This window comes from Papaver somniferum, chromosome 11 (assembly GCF_003573695.1).
Source record: "Papaver somniferum cultivar HN1 chromosome 11, ASM357369v1, whole genome shotgun sequence".
NCBI classification, from domain to species: domain Eukaryota; kingdom Viridiplantae; phylum Streptophyta; class Magnoliopsida; order Ranunculales; family Papaveraceae; genus Papaver; species Papaver somniferum.
In genome coordinates, this window is record NC_039368.1 from 45,400,558 (window position 1) to 45,422,400 (window position 21,843).

At 35.1% G+C, this 21,843-nt stretch overlaps 2 protein-coding genes across 6 annotated transcripts; one reads left to right on the forward strand and one right to left on the reverse strand.

The window, feature by feature from the left end:
• The first annotated feature begins 12,155 nt into the window (after positions 1-12,155).
• LOC113321811 (carboxyl-terminal-processing peptidase 3, chloroplastic-like) lies at positions 12,156-17,006 on the forward strand. Of its 2 annotated transcripts, none has more exons than XM_026569729.1 (12): positions 12,156-12,640; positions 12,728-12,809; positions 13,484-13,614; positions 14,024-14,110; positions 14,319-14,397; positions 14,511-14,599; positions 14,901-14,936; positions 15,135-15,254; positions 15,376-15,462; positions 15,539-15,688; positions 15,967-16,074; positions 16,564-17,006. In XM_026569729.1, the coding sequence occupies exons 1-12, from the start codon at positions 12,221-12,223 to the stop codon at positions 16,798-16,800; spliced, it is 1,626 nt and encodes a 541-aa protein (XP_026425514.1). In that variant the 5' UTR covers positions 12,156-12,220; the 3' UTR covers positions 16,801-17,006. The 2 variants fall into 2 exon arrangements, with proteins under 2 accessions (XP_026425514.1, XP_026425515.1); XM_026569730.1 differs by having other exon boundaries at positions 14,511-14,584.
• On the reverse strand, positions 16,846-21,472 carry LOC113321812 (E3 ubiquitin-protein ligase BIG BROTHER-like). 4 transcript variants are annotated; one of them, XM_026569733.1, is made up of 9 exons: positions 21,189-21,472; positions 20,389-20,445; positions 20,094-20,255; positions 19,608-19,842; positions 18,992-19,047; positions 18,747-18,791; positions 18,089-18,219; positions 17,526-17,634; positions 16,846-17,420 (listed from the first exon to the last, which is right to left on the reverse strand). In XM_026569733.1, exons 3-9 carry the CDS (start codon positions 20,226-20,228, stop codon positions 17,370-17,372), a joined length of 762 nt encoding a protein of 253 aa, XP_026425518.1. In that variant the 5' UTR covers positions 20,229-20,255; positions 20,389-20,445; positions 21,189-21,472; the 3' UTR covers positions 16,846-17,369. The 4 variants fall into 4 exon arrangements, with proteins under 4 accessions (XP_026425518.1, XP_026425516.1, XP_026425519.1 ...); XM_026569731.1 differs by lacking the exon at positions 20,389-20,445; XM_026569734.1 differs by lacking the exons at positions 20,389-20,445; positions 21,189-21,472 and adding an exon at positions 20,665-21,075.
• Positions 21,473-21,843: the final 371 nt, after the last annotated feature.

The window sequence follows — 21,843 nt, forward strand, 5'->3', positions numbered from 1 at the left end:
CATCAAGATGAGATTCCTTTGGATTATCCTGAAACCTAGCACAACAACCAACACTAAAAGCAATGTCAGTCTAGTAGTTGTAAGATATAAAATACTTCCAATGATGGATCAATAAAGATTCTAATCCACATTGATTCCTTTCCCATCTCTGTGCAGTTTACCAGTGGTGGGCATGGGAGTAAGTTTGGAGTAGACTTATCAAGACCGAACATTTTTACAAGATCCATAGCGTACTTTTCTTGAGATAAGTATATTTCATCCTTATGTTGTTGAATTTGTAATCCTAAAAAGAATTTTAATCACCAACTTTGCTCATCTCAAATTCCCTTCCAATAGAGACTTGAAAATCCTTTGCAATTTTCTCGGAGGTCGGTCCATAGATGATAACATCTACATAGACTTGAGCAATAAAACCTCCTTCCCTTTCCATTTGGTAAAGAGTGTTTTATCAGCTCCACCCCTCGAAAAACCTTTTCTAAGAAGATAAGTGGTTAGTTTTTCGAACCAGGCACGAGGTGCTTGTTTTAACCCATACAATGCCTTTCTGAGCCTAAAGACATAATCAAGAAATTCTGAACTTTCAAATCCTTTAGGTTGAGCAATATAAACCTCTTCCTTTATACATCCATTCAAGAATGTGGATTTTACGTCCATTTGAAATAACTTAATCTTGAAAAAACAAGCATGAGCTAATAATAATCGAATGGACTCAAGGCATGCCACGGGAGAAAAGGTCTCGTCAAAGTCGATACCTTCAATCTGTGAATATCCTTGAGAGACAAGTCTAGCTTTGTTTCTGACAATTGTGCCAAATTCATCCGACTTGTTCTTGAATATCCATTTAGTGCCAACAATATTTACATTAGAGGGACAAGGTACGAGTTCCCATACATATTGTCTTTGGAATTGATTTAAATCTTCATGCATAACATTCACCCAGAAGGGATCGCTAAGGGCTTCATCAATGTTTTTTGGTTCCACTTGCGATAGATAACATCCAAAGTTGCAAATATTTTAAAGTTGTCATCTCCTCTTAGCAGTGGAATCCTTTCCTATAATAATATTGTTAGTATCATGATTCCTTTGAACCCAGAGATGTCATGGCGGTGCAGTTCAACAGGAATACCCTAACTAGGGATTTTCTCTGCATCACTGGAAATGCCAGGATCTGCAATAGTTGGAACAACTTCTACATATTCTGAGATTTATTTGACTTTCTCAATTGTCTCCGTTGGAGGCAATTCAACAGGAGGGTCATCATGACGAAAATCGCTCAGATCGTCGATGATAACATTTGCTGATTCCATCATAACATTGAAATCCCGAGTCCCAGTATTTCTTTATCTTGTTAATATGGGCTATTTTGCGTTTTCTCCCCTCCCAATATCGTTATTTAGTGTTTCCTCCCTAAATAGATTAAAATTAGTGTTTCCTCCCACCGTTACATTTTCCATCCAAAAATCCGTTAGTTGAGTCAGCGCCATGTGCAAGCGTGGTAGGAAAAACTTTCTATGAACTGCCCGAAATGCCCTCATCTTCTTCCATTAAAAGTCGGAGAATACCAACCTTTGTCCATCGATTCTTCCTCCTTCCTCACTACCTCCAAATTAAAACAAAAGTTAAGTTGGAAGCAAATCTTTAAAACCCCCCATCACCAATCGAACTTGACCCAATTAATTGATGTGGGAATCGAAACTGATGATTGCGAGTGTGGAGAAGAATTAAGTGGTTAAAGTAATTGATGACAGTGGTGGTTCTTCTCATACTGGTGGTGTATGTATTGGGAGATTTGGGGATTTCTGGAGAGAGTCGTTACGGAGAGAAAACAGAAAACGAAATGGGGTATTGGCTCAGATCTGGTAATGAGTTTGAGTTGTTGGTCCGAAACAACAGAAGCATCGATACGGTATCGAATGTTTGAGGGAGTGGAATAAGGTTGTGAGAGGGAGGAAAGATGATGTTGTTACTGCAACCATGATAAACTGCAGGATCAACAATAATAAATGAAACAGATTTGGGGATTTTTCATGCCATCCAAAATTGTAATTAATGGTATTTGTTCTTGAGAATCAGAGGGCAGTTAACAGTGAAAAATGGTTGGGTAGTATGTTGTGGTCGATTGAGGCAGCGGTGCTCTTTCCAGTGCCCTAAGACGACAACAACAACGCCGAAATTTCAATTGGGGATTCTTTAGATAGTGAAGGTTCAATGAGTGATGGTTGTATACAGAATTTAGCTTCTATTCGTTTGAAGGTGTTATGTAAATATCCAGCTGAGGTCGAATTCAGAAGAACAAGAAGATTCAGATGAAAAACGATTTTAGGAATTGAAGACTAGAGTTGAGAAACGGGATCTTGTGAAATTAGGGTTTGTGTTTGTTGATAGATTGAAGAACTTAGAATTTGAAATGGGTTTACAGAGATGGGGTTTGAAATGAATTACCAGATAGGTTCCGTTTGGTGTTTTGCGACATTGAGAGTCGGGGAAAAAAAGGAAATTGAGGTTGGAAGAACTGAAGCTGGTTTATTTCAGCGAAGAACATGAGGGTATACATGGTATTTTCTTTTACAAGCTTATATTTTTGCCACTTGTGTACTTCTGCTGACTCAGCTAACCGGACTTTGGATGGAAAAAGTAACGACGGGAGGAAACGCTAATTTCAATCTATTTGGGGAGAAAGCGCTAATTAGCGATCCTGAGAGGGGTGGAAACGCAAAATAACCCTGTTAATATATTGTGTATAAATTTTCTTTATTTTTACTATTTTCATTTATTAAATCTGAAATCAATCTCATCGAGTCCGAGTGAGCGACAACCTTATTTACCACTATATAAAAAAAGCTAGAGATTTATTTTAATTGATTTATGGCTTTTGAGAAAGTCATGTTTTGCTAAACTTTGTAATTAGGGTTTATGGTATAAAACACTTTGAGCATCAGACTACTTTGAATTGAAACATACATGGTTTGGAGGCTATAATGCATTGATTTGATTGATTCTATATAATTTTTTTTATTCAACAAATGATGATATTAGTTGTTGCTTCGCCGGTTTGCACAAAACCTCATTCGCGTGTAATCGATGGAGTATTGTGAATATATTTGTTTCATTGTTTGATAATCTATGCTTGGAATATGAAAATATCATTAGGAATCTAGATTTAGTTTTGTATAATTCTCTCACTAATATAATTTGATGTGCCATGCTTAGGATGTCCCATTGATATTTGCGACTCTAGGAAAATAATAGGTGATCTCAATAGAACAAAGAGTAAATAAATATCGTTAGAATTGTCTCTTTGCAAAAATTGAATAGAAATAGCGGTGGATACCGTAAAATCCTGGTTACCGACTCTCTCATTGTACTTAAGTATTTTAGTTTATTTTTCTTATTATTCTTTTATAACTCAATTCTAAAAATCAGAAACTCATATCTTTATTGGTTAGTCAATTAGGAATATTGATTATTGGTATTTCCACCGTTCCATACGGGTTCGACCCATACTTTCCGTTGTCTACACTGTAGACGTCGTGCAATTGCGGTTTATATATATATATATATAGGGTATTCCAAAATCTTATCAATTTCCAGCGCCGCTACTGGGGAGCGGTTGTGAACTATTGTAATTAGTATTTTTGATTTGTAATATTTAGGTTTTATTTTATTTATTTTGTATAGTTTTTTTCTATTATTATCTTTTAGGATTTTTAGTTCAATTTGACTTAGTTTGTTTTCTAGAATTTTGATTAAGGTACTTTTGGTGGTGCTCTAGGTTTCCCAGATGCTAGAGCTTCTCCTTATATAGTCTTTCAAATCAGATTTGCTTACAATCAAAGCTAAGATAGCTTATTAGCAAAGCAATTAATATTCACTGTTAGATGAACTCCTAATTTAAGATTCAAACTAAATTTACTTAGAAAATAAGCAATCAATCTCCATTGTTATATGGTTTAGCTTGATACACACAAATGAAATATACTTATATTCATATATGGAGCACCATACCTAAACGTGTATAACAAGTTGGCTCAATAACAGTTAACCAAAGTCAGCCATGTGAATACTTTTAGCTTAGATATATTCATATAACACATTTAGACTCAATCTGATAATCAACTAATTATGATAGGTAATCAAATGTATCTGAATGGGTTCTAAGATAGTTGTTCAAATATTCACTATCTTATAAAAATACTCATGAAACATATTAGGCTTGGTTTGTAAGTTTACAAAGTACTTATACAAGAACGAATTCATGAACATAATGCCACGGTTTTCAAATCGAGTTCGCATACCTTAAAGCATTAAGAATCCAGGGACTTCAGTTCGCAAACAAAGTTCGAAAACGAACATGAGTTCATGAGTATAAACAATAGTTAGCATACAGAGTATGTGAACAAGTTGTCATACTTACCGATTTTGGAACCTAACCATTGATTCGCAAACTGAAGAAGAAGATCTACTGAAGATCTTGGAGGAACTTCGACGACAAAAGGTATGTGGAGACTAAAACTTATCTATCACTCATAAATTTGTTCAATTATATCTTCTAATGAGACTAAGTCGTATATCTATATGACTTTGTATTCTTCATATTTGAAATTTCGAGCCGAGTTTATCTCGTTTATATAATTCTCGAAATATGATTTTAAAGATTAGAATGCTTCATCGTCTACTTGACAACTTTATTTGTAAACAATTTGTTTGTTAGAAACTAAATATTAAGTCAAATTGATCATGTGAAAATTACCTTGAATATCTTACATGATCTGTGTGAGACAAACATTTTATGTTAACTTGAGATATTTCGTTTTGAGCAAATAATCATTTGAAAATTAATTGAAGATAGTGGTACGTGTAAGATTACCATTGTCGTCTTATAAGAATCTTTCAAATTGATTAACGAGAGTTTTGGAACTACTACCAATGTCTGGATACAACACAGTATGCGTACCTAGTATGCGAACTGCAAAGTACTAGTCGGGTCCGGAACTCTTATTTGCGAACTGTATTTGCGAACGAGTTTATCTGTGATGGGTCCGGAACTGTGGTTTGCGAACACTGTTTTCAAACAACAAAACAAGGCAAGGTCCGGAACGCTAGTTATTGAACTCAATTGGTAAATGATGTGAAGTCTAATGCTCAACTACACACTACTATCCTAATCCGAGACGTAGCTATAAGTAGACTAGAAATCAAGATATAATTTTGATCAACTAAACTTGACAAACAAGCTTGAGATAGCAACGCTTGCGAGTTCGACTGAGCAGTGCTCTAACATCATTGAGGAGGGTTGTGTGACCCACTCATTACATATTCATGGCACACACTTATTTACATAAACACACCAAAGGAAATATATTCATACCCATACTAAATTTATAAATATAAGTTTGTGTTACTTCTTCCCCGGGTGTGATATATACCCATACAAGGAAAATACTACTAACAAAGAATAAGCCTGTGACCCACTCCTCATTTACTAGTTATGAAAAAGCGGGGGTATAACAACCACACCCAATATTTCGCTTAGAAATCTGTATGGACTAACTCTAATATACTTTCAAGAGAATCAACCGGACTCAATCTTAACAAAGTATATCAAAGAGTTATAATATCTCAATCTCTCGATTTAATCCTTACTCAAGCAAATAGAAATTTGCGAGTCTGATTAAATATAAGAGAGATAACTTGGATGGTACCAAAGACCAATATCCAAGTGTCAATCAATGTAAATCAACAAACAGAGGTCGGATATTCTAATTGATTGAACTAACGCACAACCTGTGATATTTCAATTATATAACAAAATATAATGCGGAAAAGAAATAACAAGAACACCAGAATTCTGTTAACGAGGAAACCGCAAATGCAGAAAAATCCCGGGACCTAGTCCAGATTGAACACACATTGTATTAAGCCGCTACAGACACCAGCCTACTACAAACTAACTTCGGTCTGGACTGTAGTTGAACCCCAATCAATCTCACACTGATCCAAGGTACATTTGTGCTCCTTACATCTCTGATCCCAGCAAGATACTACGCACTTGATTCCCTTAGCTAATATCACCCACAACTAAGAGTTGCTACGACCCAAAGTCGAAGACTTTAATAAACAAATCTGTATCACACAGAAAATCCTACAATAATAGATAAATCTGTCTCCCACATAAATACCTATGAGTTTTATTCCATCTTTTGATAAATCAAGGTGAACATGAACCAATTGATAACCCTGACTCATATTCCCGAAGAACAGCCTAGAATTATCAATCACCTCACAATAATCTTAATCGATGCGGCGAAAGAAGATATTATGGAATCACAAACGATGAGACGAAGATGTTTGTGATTACTTTTCTATCTTTCCTATCGGAGATATCAATCTCAAGCCAATCTTTACGATTGTACTCGTACGTTAGAATATGCAAGATAAGATCACACAACTACGAGAAAATAGTATCGGTATGGCTTCGCAATCCCAATGAATTCCTCAAGTCGTTAACCTGATTTACAAGAAGAAACCTAAGGTTAAAGGAGAATAAACTCTAGCTAATACAACTAGTATCACACGTAAGATGTGGGGATTAGGTTTCCCAGTTGCTAGAGTTCTCCCTTATATAGTTTTTCAAATCAGGGTTTGCAATCAATGTTAGCTTGGTAATAAAGCATTCAATATTCACCGTTAGATGAAAACCTAATTAGATTCAAGCTAATATATTTCAACCATTATACCGAAAACTTATCTTGTTACACACAATTGAAATGCACGATTTTAGGTTTGTGTAACCGTACCCAAACATGTACATTCGTTGGTTCAACAATAGTTAGCCAAATGGTTAGCCATATGTTCACTTTCATATTAACCATATTCTTCTTTACCATAACTAGTTCAAATGACTCAAATGAACTAGTTAGAGAGTTGTTCAATTGCTTAGATCTTATAGAAGTATACAAGACACAATCGAAGCAAAAACGATTTGATTCACTCGAATCGATTCATGAAATTTATAGCCACGATTTGTAAACTTGCATTCCTTAGTTTATATAAGTTTATGTTCACGAATAATCGTCTTTAGAAATAACCAACTCAAGTACGCGGACTTAGTTCGCGGATTTAAGTTCCCCGAAGAGTTTACAAACTCCAGCAGATTTTCTCGGGTCGAGAACCTCCGACAGTTCGCGGACTGGTTTTCCGGTTTTCCTGATCAACAAAGTACGCATACTTTGGTTCAAGTAATAAGGACTTATACATATATGTGTTACCACACAATGCTTATATCCAACATTGGTTATATATTCTAAACTCTCATTTCAATCATTGAAACATTCTTAGAGGACGTTATATAGTTGCTATTCACAAACCATTTTTCGTCAAAGTCATTTTCAAGTGATTGAAACTTAACATGACTTTCATCACTAGGTAAAGATGAACTTGGACAAAGCGAAAGCTTAACAACACATATTTCGAGAAATAAATAGGCGAGATAAACTCGGCTCGAAATAACAAATGTGTATAATCAAAGTTTATATAGCAAAACGACTTTTGTCTCAGGATATGAGATAGAGTAGATAGACTTTTGAGTGATAGATAAGTTCAATTCTCCACATACCTTTTAGTCGATGAAGTTCCACCAGTTCCTTGAGTAATTCTTTGTTTTTTATGATGATCGTCATGGAGTTCTTGAGCTCAACTACACTTTCTATCATAGTCCGAGACTTATCTATAGTAGACTAGAAATCAAGACTTATAGTTTTGATCACTAACATTTACAAACAAGCTTGAGATAGCAACCATGCGAGTTCGACCAAGCAGTGCTCTAACAAGTTAACTGTCACGCGCGTTTGTATGACACCGAAAACTACAATACCTTTTATAGTATACCCATATATTAACGATATAATCTTTAAATTGATCAAGTAATTCGTGGTGTAGCTGCTGCGTGCTTGTTTTTGAATGCCCTATATTTTTCAAGCTAACGAAGGACTTGTATGTTCCTAAAAGAGCAAGAAATAAATGCAATACCTTGAGTATTATCATAAAAATTTCTCAAGAACCATATTTCTTTGATTCAGCAATGTGGACATCTTTTGCAGATTCTTGGATGCAGTTGAAGATTGGTCCATTCTGGATATTATTACTGGAAACCATTAATTCATGGGAATAACATACGGTAATAAACAACAAAAATAACAAAATGGATAACTGAATTATACTCTTCATGATGTTGATATCATACTCTAACTGTCCAACTCTTGATCACTATCACTCATTTTAATTGTCAAACTATTGATATTGACCACTCACTCATTTTAATAGTTTCCAATTGAGTTTTATAGCTAGAAATTTCTGTCGGAAATTGTCTGTGTGTATCTTGCAATCATATACAAGCATTTATTACTCATTATACTTCCATAAAATGAGGTATTTGATTTATTTTTAATGACTGCCAATCGAGTAATTAAACACATATGCAAGAAGAACCAAGTGTGTACAATAAAACCTCTACAAAAAAATTCTTATCTGAAGGTTATTCTTACATGGAGGTCTACCTTGAACATTTTTTTTTTTTGATATATGCATATCAGTCACAAAAATCACAAAAATACATACTTAGGGAATCATATACTATCAACTATGACACCAAAAGAAATCTTGGAGGATTATACTCTGACTTTCCAAGATTACATTTGAATGTGGGTTTTATTTACATGTATGAATATATGAAATTTGCTATAACTCAATTCGCATAAAATTCAACCATGACACCAAAAATTGACAATCTTGTAAATTAGTTACAAAAATCTCTTAGTATTAAACTTTGATGTATGACAACACTTATGTTATTTATATTATATTATCAATTATTCTTAGTACGAATATATACATATATGCACACACAAACATAAAATAAATTAATAACAACCATTATACACCTCTTGGTCGTTACTATAGTCGTTAGATAGTGATGCAACATATGTCTTACGTAATCTTGGAGGATTATACTTACGCAAAAGTGTAGGATTGTAGTTTTCTCCTTTCCTCTGAATAGGGACAATTCCTTCCGGACATGATCCATACTTATGCCAAGATTGTGTAAGTTGAAGTGTCCCGAAATTATTCAATTTCATTCCTTTTGGATGCAAATTTGGTACCATCTGTTTCATAATAGCTAGATGATTGTTTGCACGGTGGGAGGCCGACGAAAAAACTCCCAAGCAAATACATAATAAGATCTCACCTAAACGTAGACTGGCGCGTAAAAATAATGTAGAATTGTGCTCTTTTAAACTACATGTTAAAAAAATACAAATTTGACATATGTCATCTTCTTCTATTCTTATGGGTCATAATTTTCCCTACCACAATCAATCGATTGTGATAAAATTGATGGAAATTTCTAACAATTGTGACCTTTTATTTGGTGTAATTGTAAAGAAATTTATAGCTTTTAAGTAATGGATTGAGATTTTATTTTTTATTTTTTTTCCCAGAAGTATGAAACAAATTCATTTATATACCATACTCAAATTGTCTTCTTTTCATTTTAAATTGACCATAATTTTACGGAATTGCTGAAGCCTTTAGTATTATACAGGCTCTGATTTTTAAATGTTGGTCGAATTTGGGCCATTAGGTCGGACCCGGCGAAGTCCGTATTTGAATACTTCATCTTCTTTACCGATTTTCTCTGCTACTGCAACTTGTGTAGAATCCGAATCATCTAACTAATGAATTTTTGTAATAAGTTTCAACTGGAAATATGTTTATTTGTTGTATATGAAGTAAGTTCATGATCAATTTGTTTAATCATATAGATTTGAGTCTTAATTTCATGAAATGTTAAACCAATTTTTTTTTTTGTACAACCATTATGACGGAAAATTGCATCCTAACTGACCATTTAGAAGGTCTCCTAAATTCGGTCGATGAAAATAAAATAATTAATTTTTAGGAGTTTGAAAACATTAAGTTTCGAGGAAAAGTATATAAATAAGCGATAACCATTTAATTTATACCATAGTTTTCGAGAACTTTCAGTTAAATAACTTATAGCTACGTTGGCCAATTTGATGCCATTAAGAGTTGTTTAAGAACACTAGCTCTATTAGTCGGAAAAACACTGAAACGCCGTGAGGAGTTATTTAAGATGACACATACAGGTGACGTGAGTAATATTGACTTTTGGAATGACCCTTGGGTGAATGATTTACCTTTAAGTGTTATCGCTGAAGTCAATGAGGAGGGAGCTCCCTAATCTCAAGGTGAATGATGTTATTGATCCAAATTCTGGCAATTGGGATCTGAGTGTTGTGGATAGCTTAATTATCCCACATATTGTTCAGCAAATTATGGCTAGAGATCAGAACGGAATGAGAGTAAACATGTTGATGTTACTATTAAGAAGACCGGTACTCATTTTTTCTTAAATGACGAGGGTACCAAGTACACCATAATATTTTAGGTGTCAACCGTATGACACACACATCGTGTGATCTAATATAGACAGAGACTATCAAGAAGATAGCAACCACAAGATGTCCACTTGGTAAATAGTATAAGTTCGAACCGAACTAATTATGGGATCAAACCAAGTATTTGATTAACGTACAAGTATATTTATTTTAATTATAAAGACAAGCTAAATAATGCAGAAATAAAGTAAATAACACGATACAAGATCTTTTTTCAATGAGGAAACCGAAAATGCAGAAAAATCCCATGACCTAGTCCAGTTCTGAACACTCTCAGAATAAGCCGCTATACAAAGATTATCACCAACTTCGTATAGTTGACAAGTAAAGTAACTCCAAGTTACCTAGTTCTTTCAATGCCTAGTACCAATCTGGTCAATGCACGTGAATTTTAAAATATCCACTATCTTAAGTTGCTTCAGCCACTGTGAAGACTTGTACCACTCTACTCCGCTGGATCGTATTCCGAAACAGTAAATGACTAAACTGTATTCGACAATCGCTCTAAATCTCAAAAACGAAATCAGAGATACATTTTGAGTAATACAAAGGATTTTTCGTTTCAAATCTTGAACTCCTTTGCATCGATTTAGATCAACCAAGATCTAGATTACCGAGATAATCAAATCTCAATTCACAACCTATCAGATTCAGATCCTGAAGAGGGCTACCATATGATAGATTGTCGATCTCTACGACAAGCTATAAGCTGTCTATTAAGATAAAAAAGCTATGTCGGATCTCAATCAATCTTTGGAGATTTCCTATTGCTAAACCTCTAATTAGTCATATCTTTGGAGATGGGGCTAAGACTAATTTTCTGTCTGATAACTAGCATGTTGAAAGCAAACTTTCTGATTGGATTGATCCTCATATTAATGCTGACTACATCCGTAATAAGAATGCTACAGTTGCTGATTTCATAAGTGGTGATAGTTGGTCTTTTCCTTTCCCTATTTCAGAGCTTGCAAGCTGATACTTTCTCTGTAAAATCTAATGCTAAGTTTAATCACGCTGAGGGGGATACAGTAATCTTGAGACCTAATCCTAGAGGTCAGTTTTCCATGAAAGACACTTACAATATCATTTCCATTCATAGAGATATTGTAAGTTTGTATTCTATTGTCTGGTACAAGTTACATATTCCCAGGCACTCATTTATCTCTTGGATGCTTTACATGGTAGACTTAAGACTAGAAATGCTTTTGAAATGGGGTATTAGTGAGAACGACAGATATATTCGAGTGAATTGTTAAGATTATGAGGTTCATTTTTTCCATGATTGTTCTTTCTCTGCTCTCATTTAGAGTGATTTACTTCTGAATACGAGTTATTCCATTCCTTATGACATTGAAATACAATGGGCATTGCTTATTTCTCTGGTAATGATTTTGTGAGTTCTATCAAATAAAAACTTGGTTTAACTGGTTTTAGTAATGAAATTTGGAAAGATGGAAATAATAGAATTTTCTCTGCTAAAAAGTTCCCCGGAGGCTTCAATCGAAGATTTGCATTTTGCTGTTGCTGTCGCATCCCTCTCTTCCATTCGTTCTCATTCTCCACGTGTAACTGTGTAAGTAAGACTAATAAGAAACTGAGATTCATAATTAGCCACAAGATTCCATGTGGGACCCAGATGAATCTTTCTAATTCTAAACCTCCTCTTCTATTTCTTTCTTCAAACTTTCTTTGGTTTTCCACTTAAAAATCTCCAAAACAGAAGTAAAAAATACTGTCATATTATGGAAATTCTAAATCCAAGATTGGATCTTACTATATCTCGGTATCATCAATCATCACTTCCCTCAACATCTTCGTTTAACAAAATCAGACATCGAGCATCATATTACTATCCACACCGAATTCAATATGTACATAAGAAGTTTAACACTTATGCCAATGAATTAGAATTTCGTAGATTAAGAATTTGGTCTGAAGATAACTCCTTTGGAGAAGAAAAAGAAGAGGATTCGAATGGTGTTACCAGGTTCAATGATAAGCTTAAGGATGATGGAATGAAGAAAAAATTGATCAAATCAGTTGGAAAAAACTTTTTAGGTTTTGCAGCTACAGCTGCTGCTGTTATATCAGTTTGTTCAGTTACTACTCCAGCTTTGTCTGGATCTCTTACCGTAGCTTTCCCTGTTTCTCGAGCTCGCGAGGTAATTTACTTACGGAGAACGCATTTGTACGTGAGTACTAAAGATGTTGTTGTTTGTCAGACTGAAGTTGTTTAACATTAAAATCAGGTTAGTAGAGTACAGAGAACACTTGTTGAGACATGGGGTTTGATTCGAGAAAGCTTCGTTGATCCAACTTTCAATCATCAAGGTAACTGAAATTGGTTTCTTTTTTTCGGGTTGTCATTGCGTTCTTAAATCCCATTGAAATATGAATTACAGCATGTTGATAAAATTAACAGGTATACTTAAGTGAAAATTCGGTATGATTCAATATAGCTGTAGCTTGGTCAGGCCGGCGTAAAAAACTATGTCCTATATTTGGGAGCTAACATTGTCTCCTACCCAATCCCGGTACTTGCTACTGGAAAATGGGTTTCGGTTCTCGGTTCTCTCTCAATATAGCTGTAGCTTAAGTGGGACTGCTAGTCTACTAATACGATAATAGAACAGATTGTGATATTTTTCAGACAATGTATGTCATTTAGTCTGAAGGCATACTCTGTTAGAAGACGAGTCTGAAACAAATTCGTACTTGAGTTTGTTTGGTATCAGATTAAGATTGTGCATCTCCTGAGTACCGGTTTCAAAGTGAGTGCAGGTGAAATGACCATTATCAAACATCGTCTGGTGTGGCACTGGCGCACCATCTAAAATCTGTGTGATTACCGAATTATTGCCAAAATGCCAGCTTTAGCAATTTCAGATGACAATTGGCCATCCCACTGAGTGTTCTTACCATTGTGGCTGTGCATACCATGCATTGTGGATGCTCTTAGAAAATTGATCAATTTCTTAAGAAACTGGACTTTTATTTTCAAGCAGATTGGGACTCCAAGCTTCAACAGACCATGGTAGAAATGCTTCCATTGAGGTCAGCTGATGCAGCATACAACAAGATCAGTGGAATGCTTTCTACTCTTGGCGATCCTTTTACTCGCATTGTTAGCCCAAAGGTTGCTCCTATATACAAAATAGAACTCTTTCAGTCACCTTTCTAGTATCTCATGTCCCTGGTCTTGAGACGTTTGGTTGTCTTTTGGCCTTCATTTTTGTGATAAACATTTGCATTTTGAATTGGGCTACAGTTTTTATTGTCAATTGTGTTCGGCATCTTTCAATTTTTTTTTTTTTTTTTTTTTTTTTTTTTTTTTTGCTAAAAGGTACCATGGGTACCATCTAATATCCCTATGCGTTTCTCTTCAAAGTTCTCTTAAAACGAAACCCACAGTTGTTGTGGTACATATTGAAGTTTTTTTTTTTTTTTTGATTTTTGTCGCCTGTTGCTTCATTCAGTCATAATATTTGGTTAGAACTTACAGCATCACCCTTCTAATTGTGTAACATCTGAGTGTTTTGCTGCAGGAATATCAAAGTTTCAGAATTGGAAGTGACGGAAATCTACAAGGGGTAGGACTCTTCATAAAAGTTGAACCAAGCTCGGGGCACTTGGTAAGTCACTTTATAATGGATTCCCTGATTAATTAGAATTTAATCTAATGTCTATGGGGAGATGTTGACGATTTTCTGGTAGCATTTGGATGCGAATCCTATCCCTGTGCAAAATCAGTATCTTCGTTGTCTAAGCGTTTTCCATTTTTATTATCAATCGATATCCATAGAGTAATGTCACATATATCTTTGTTGATAATTACTCCAGGTTGTCATGTCCTGTATAAATGGAAGTCCGGCTTCTCGTGCTGGTATACATGAAGGAGATGAGCTAATTGAGATAGATGGTTAGTTCGTCAGATCTTCTCTGGCTATCTATCTTGTATTCTTTCGCTGGTCTTGTCTCAGACTTAAAATTAAATACATCACACTCATAACCATAGGGTTTTGTTATTTCCAGGGGAGAGGCTTGACGGCGTTAACGGAGAAATGGCAGCTCAAAAACTCCGGGGCCATGTTGGAACAACAGTTACAGTAAAACTTCATAATGTGACTACCTTTTTATTTTGCCTTTTCAAGTAATGGTGTGTTGGTAATACAAAGAATCTGGTGTTGTATGCTACATCATCAATAGTGTTAGGAACAACTAGTGAAATGATTGTCATGAACTAATATTAGAGTACTCATGCATCTTGAGTTAACAACTGGATGTAGCGGTTGTTTAACTATTACACTATAGTTGCATAATGATAGTATAAGTTTTGTCAAGTGATGGAAGTTTCTTGTGGCATGATTAGAACTTCACACCTTGTCCTTAAGTCTTGACTGGTTGATGCCTTTTTTACTCCAGGGTAAAGAATCAGGAAGTGGTTCTGGTTTCAAAGAGGTATCTATTTGACATCTTTACTTCACTCCGTAAAACTAGAGTTCCATAATTGCATGTCCTGATGGAATGAAAATCTCCTTTTTTTTTTTTTGCAAACCAACCCTTCTTGGGGTGTATCTGAGAGTACATTGGTCCCTGTAATCTGTCTCTTCTAGTGATTCTTGATCAATCTGATGCCAAGTCTATTGTCACCTGAAGGTCAAACTGTCTCGTGAATATATCAAGCTTTCTCCTTTATCAAGTGCCGTCATCACTCAAAAAACCTTGGATGGCCATCCATTTAAGACTGGATATGTAAAGCTGTCAGCTTTTTCTCAGGTTTATATCTCATTCAAGCTACTCAAGTTCTGTGATATTTATGTTTTGAACTATCAATTCAGAATATTATATATTGGATGTTCCATTTTAAAATCAAACTGCTACTACTGTTCTTAACTAGACTGCTGCTGATGAAATGGAAAGCGCCATTGAAGAAATGGAAAGCCAGGGAGTACAGTCTTACATACTAGATCTGCGTAACAATCCTGTAAGTTTCATTTCCTCATATACAATGGTGTAAGCTTCTTCATGTATATTTATTGTGCATTACTATTCTTTTACAGGGAGGTTTGGTTAAAGCTGGATTGGATGTTGCTCAAATTTGGCTAGATGGTGATGAAACTCTTGTCAATACCATTGACCGGGATGGAAACATGTTACCCATTAACATGGTCAATGGGCATGCTTTAACACGCGATCCACTGGTTGTTCTTGTAAGTCATTAACAAAATTAAGTTCCATATTTTACTTTTTCTTTCTCTGAGTACTTCCAGACTGGTGTTGAAAATATTAATTTGGCTTAATATAAGATCAGTTAGAGATCCGAAACACTTACGCAAGTTGTTCATCTCATTACAACTGGGGATAAAAACTTACCAGATAATTACATAAGAGGGAAAATCTCACTAACTTTTAGTAAACCATTTGACTTCACAAAATTTGACGATCTCTACTATCTCACTGAGTAAACTAAGCTGGGTCGTTTGAACAGGTGAATGAAGGAAGCGCTAGTGCTAGTGAAATTTTGGCTGGAGCATTGCACGATAATGGTCGAGCTATTCTTGTGGGGCGCAAAACCTTTGGTAAAGGCAAAATCCAGGTACATGTACAGGCCTTGAAACCATTTATGAGATTCTGGAGGTCAAGCATAATACTCAAGTTAACTGAACATACTAATCAGTTGATCCCATATTTTTGAACTGCAATCTAGTTTCTAACTACCCCTTATGCTTATTTCTCGAACCCACTTCCTACCCCCAAACTTATACACCACACATCATCTAGAACCCTAATTAGGAAGCTATTGACCCATAATCTGAATGCCTAATACTGGTGGGCCCGGAGTATAATGTTGTTAGCCAATAACAGATCAACACATACGTTTGGTGTATGAGTTTGGGGGATGGGAGGTGTTTTTGCTTTTCTCTTGCTATAGCAGTGCCATACTACAGTCTCACTTTCATCACTGTGTGCACCAGGTGTTTTCACTTTCAGATTGCACTGAAAGTTCAGCTGTGGTCTATGAATCATTTCTTTCAACACCTTCCAAAATCTGATTATTGCGTTTATCTTCTCGTGTGTTTGACAGAGTGTTACTGAGCTGCATGATGGCTCTGCACTGTTTATAACAGTCGCCAAGTATGTATCACCTTCGTTTCACGAGATTGATCAGGTTGGTATTACACCTGATGTGCAATGCACCGCGGATATACTAACTGCACCCAAAGAAGTAAAAAATGGTGTCTCCTCTCTTGAGGGGGACTCATGTATCATGGTAGCTGAGCATCAGTTGGAGATTCAGAAATCCAAGGGATCTGCTTCATGAAAGTGTGTTGTTATGTTTATAAGCAGGGAAATCTCGATTTATTAATAAAAACGTGTATAAGTAAAACCCAAGAAGGGTAAACACGCCTCTGTATAAAGTCACGGAATACCAAGAGTTTGGATGTGTAAATAATGTGAACCATATATCTGTAAGTTCAATGAGAGAATGTTTGTAAATGCAATTAATACACAAAACATTGTCCAAAACTGGGGAAGGAATGAAATCTGTGTGCCTGTGTTTTTCCATTCTTTTCATATAACAATACCTCCATACTACGAATATTTGTTAACCGCGTACTCACCAAAGATTATCTAAAATTGCTATTAACATTCTCGTAGTGTAACAAAGAAACATAATATGGTTCTATAATTCTACTACTAACTAAAAACGTGTAAACAAAGGAGGAAAAAGGAAAGAGAGAAATAAGTGAGGCCCCTCAACTATCATTTTGTATGTAGTAAGAAAAATGAAACTAGATGAAATAAAGGGCAATTTTGAAGATGAAGCTTGGTTTGTTTGTAGCAGGAACTGACTTTTTATCTTTTTTCTCACCATGTTAGTAATATGATTTAGTGCTTGGAATCCTCACCAAACACCTCCTTATAGCAAACTGGACATGCCTGAGAGAACAAATATAGAATTATTAGCAGAGAATTTAAGGACAAACACACGACCATCCTCGCAAGGTTTTTAGTTTTAAAAAGGCTTTGAAATCAGAAGCTGACCTTGTTGATACTAAGCCATTTGGAGCCGCAGTTTGCATGGTAGACATGTTTGCATGTAAGAGTAATTTGGCGGTCCCCTTTTTTATATTCCATCTGACATATTACACACCTGTTTTTGCCACCAACAAAAAACTCATTCTTCAAATTCTGTCATAAGGTTTGCAAATTAAACCAGTATTGCCAAAAAAAACAAAAACAACCAACAGTCCAATGCATCAACACATAAACCAGACAAATTAGAACAGTTGTTCATCCACTTTCCATATTTAACCAAAACAACTCTAAGCTAGGAGAGCCCAAAAATTATTTCCACATTTTAATTTATAGTTTTATTCCTACCAAAAGTTTGCATGATTTGATCAATATCTGTTCTGGTGCATGGCTCAATGTCTCTTCTTAAAGTTAATGTGTTTGCATTACTACTCGAATGTATTAAGTCAGATTCATAAGTGCTCTAACAAAATATTTACTCAATGTTCGTGTTAAAGATATGCTTGTGAAAGGAAGGAGAAAGACAAGTTGAAACAATTTGAAAGAAATAGAAATGAGATGAAGGATGTTACCTTTCACCACGCGATTTTTTTCTTGAAAAAAAGCGACCACATTTGAACTTTGTGACTGGAAGAGATGAAATAAGTTCTTGGGAAAGCCCTCGACAATGTGTTCCAACAGCTTCTCCTAAATCTAGTAACTCCTGCAGATAGAAAAACCCACATGAAGTTTGACGAACAGATACGAATGAAAACAAACCAGATGATTCTGGTTAATCCTGCTTAAACATTTGATGAGTATTTACGTGACTACCAATATTAAATTGCAAAACAAAGTTTGGACAACATAAAAGATGGTTCCTTAACAAAATAAAAATCGTAGCTATTAGTGTTACGTATGAGTAATAATACTAGAAATTAGAGTAAAACACCAAATCAAGGTACATCGTAGCAGAAATCATGTTTCATAGGAAGTTCATTTCTGGCTGACAAAGAAATTAGAGTAAAACGCAGACTGATTGTTTTTCAATCAGGGAAACTGCCATTGAAGACTAGGCAGACTCTACAAAAATGTATATGGAATAGTGTTGAACAAGCAGCTAATAGTAGTTCAATTTGCCAGTCTGGTCAAGCGGTGATCATAAATTTTAACCTTTTTCTTATAAATATATAACTTAGGCTCTTAAGGAATATGTGTGAGTTACATGTGCTAAGATTTGAATATACGAACCTCATATGTCATGTTATCTGGATCAACGTTGTCCTGCCAAATAATCTGCAGATTATGTAGATGAGGAAAGCTATATTAGTTACCATAAAAGTTATATTACTCTTGAATTCTAAGTGACAGCAGGCCCTAAAATAGACTTCAGCACTAAGTACAGTTCGGCTGCCAATTAAGCATCAGATCCAGTGTCCATATCAAATCTTAGAACTTGATTGACATTAAGACTACCGCTAAAGAAAGGTTCAAACCTGAGAACTACTTGCATTATGATTACTTCGAACGCCTGCAACCATGAATAGAAGTACTAGGAAATCAGAAAAGCAATAAGGTGTCATACATTAAAGTGCACGAAAAATATATCATTAACGCAAAAATGGAATCAAACCCAAGCTTGCACATGCTAGCATTATCACTAAATATCCAGTGAAAGGTACTTGGCAACAATTTGAATAAGCTGTAACTACATTTCATAAAATAGTGTCCCAGTGACCTATGAACTAACCCGCACTTGAAAAATCGCCAGAGAACCAGCCCGGTATCACAAAGTACAGTTGGGGCACACAGGGGAGGCCTGAGGGAACGCCAGATACACATATTTTGCATCTAAAATTCTTTTTTCTTCCACTAGGACTATACCAACAATGTAGGCCCCGCACTCATGGTATGTTTAAATGAAAAACTGATATTTCTTAAAGAGGCAAAACACCAACAGTCTGTGCCTCATTCAGTTTATAAGTAAGAGTGTAAGACAAGCTACGAGGATGAAGTTACAGCTATACAACGGTGTCTATCAGGGTCTTTTCCAAATGCCAAACTACGCACTAGAAATAGATAGCCAATAAAATTAGAACTGAAGTTGCTTACATTCTTCAGGGCTAGATTGCAGGTTTGTATTAAAAGTTTCTCCAACATGCATTACTAGCGGTTCTGCTTCTTCATGATTAGCTACTGAAGAGTTCTCCCAAACTCTCCTGCCTTCGTCCATTCTAGGTACGAGGTCATTTACCGCATAAGGATGGCCATAACCATAGTATTGATTTCCAGGAATAGATGGGCCAAATTTGTTCGATCCAGCCTGCATTGACCAATATGCAAAGTCCTGTGCAGGGATAAGAAAAGGACAGAATAATCAAATTACAATTCAAGAGAGAGTTTCCGTTTCAAGTACAAAATAATTAAATAAAATATAAGCAATTCACATCCAATCAAATGCTTGAAGCTTCAAAAACATTGGAGTTTCCCCAAAACAAAATTTCAAGTACAATTGTCTAGCAATAGCCCTGACCACTGTAAGTAGGACATTCAATGGCCCCCATAAGTACAAAGATGAAGATCAAATCATGTGATTACCTGATCATGTGTTGGTGCCGGGAAAGAAAATTCTGCTTGGCTGTATGTTAATCCGTCAAACAAGTTCATAAAACTTTCAGTGACTGTATACGGAAATCCCGTATTTATGTAATGAAACTCTACTTGTCTATTCATTTTGTACTACTCTTTTCCACCAAGAATCTGCAAAAACAAAAATTAGCTTAGATAAATCAATAACAACCCAAAAAAGAGCCAATGAATAGAAGAAAAGAATCAAAACTGCATGACTAATTGCATATACAGATTTTTATAAATATACTGATTCAAGCTCAACCTCAAAATATTAAGTACTAATAGCTTTTTGCAATTCCTCCAAACCAAACCCAAATCTCTGACATTGCAAGCGAAAAATCACCAACAATCAAAATTGTCACCTCAAATTTACAGCTTTGGATAAGAAATTTCAAAAACATAACATTAAGAAACAGGAAACACTATTCCATTACTATTCTAAGCTCTTAACCACAGTAATAACCGAATTATGAATAAAAATAGTGTGGTTGATCTAAATTTGTTATTTTAGACCCATTTATGAGCTTCTTTAACTCACTTGAAAAGTTGAAACTCACGGGGACTGAAAAAGCAGTAAGAGTATCATTTCTTTCTCTTCAGTTTTGTTTTGTGAAAAACTTAATCCGGAAAGAATCTTTGAAACCTCCAAGTAGAAGCAAAGTAACGCTAACTACTCTAAAAGTTATCTTTATCACTTTTCTTTAAGGCAAACAAAATAAATGCTCTTTAACTTCCACGTTAACATTATCATCATCATCATCATCTTAACAAAAACTTGTCTAAATTTCCCTGAATTCTCTTCTAATAAATCCAAAATCATTCTAACAAAAAAAAAAAACTCATTTAAAAATGATTTTCAACAACCGATCTCTTGTAATCCATAAACAGAAACAAACCGAATACAGAATCTGATACCACATTGTAAGAAGAGAAATTCATTCAAGAAACCAAAAATAAAATAAAAATTGATCTAATATCAGTGAAGTAGATCGAAATAAAACCAAAAAAATATGAAACGAAACGAGCTAAAAGAATGTGGAAGAGAATACAAAACGGACATACTTAGTGTTGATCAACGAACAAGGGATTCGTGTTGATAATAATAACCAGAAATGGAGTTGATGATGATGATGAGAGAGGGGGAGAGAAGAAGAAGAAGCGGATTTGGAGTATTCCAAGACAGTGTTTTGCTCCCTCTGCTGAGAGCATGAATATGTGTTACCAGAAATGTATCTACTACTACTTGTTGTTCTTCTTCTCTCTTTATCTCTGAAACTATCTTCTGTAACGAAGAGCTTTTTATGCTTGTTGGGTTACAGTAGAGATAGAGAGAGAAAAAACTAAAGAAAGACAGAGAAAGTAAAAGAGAGTGAAAAACAAATTAAAAGAGTAAAAGACACGCGAACGACCACAGTGAGATAGATGATGAGATCATATTTTATTTTTATAAAAATAAATGAAAAACGAATAATTGTTTTACTTTTTTGTTTTCGGGATAAATCGTAAAGAAAATCAAAAAAACGACAAAGCTGTAATTTTATCCTCTCCGTTAAACACTTGTAAAAAATAATTTCAAGTAGACAAAGACTTGGTGTTTGGTACACGCGCATGGGCATGGGTCGAAACATGTATTTTTCTCCCTACCCGCTCCACCCACATTGTTTTACAACATATCCATGAGAACATGGTAATATAGTGGAACACCTCTTTAGTTTTC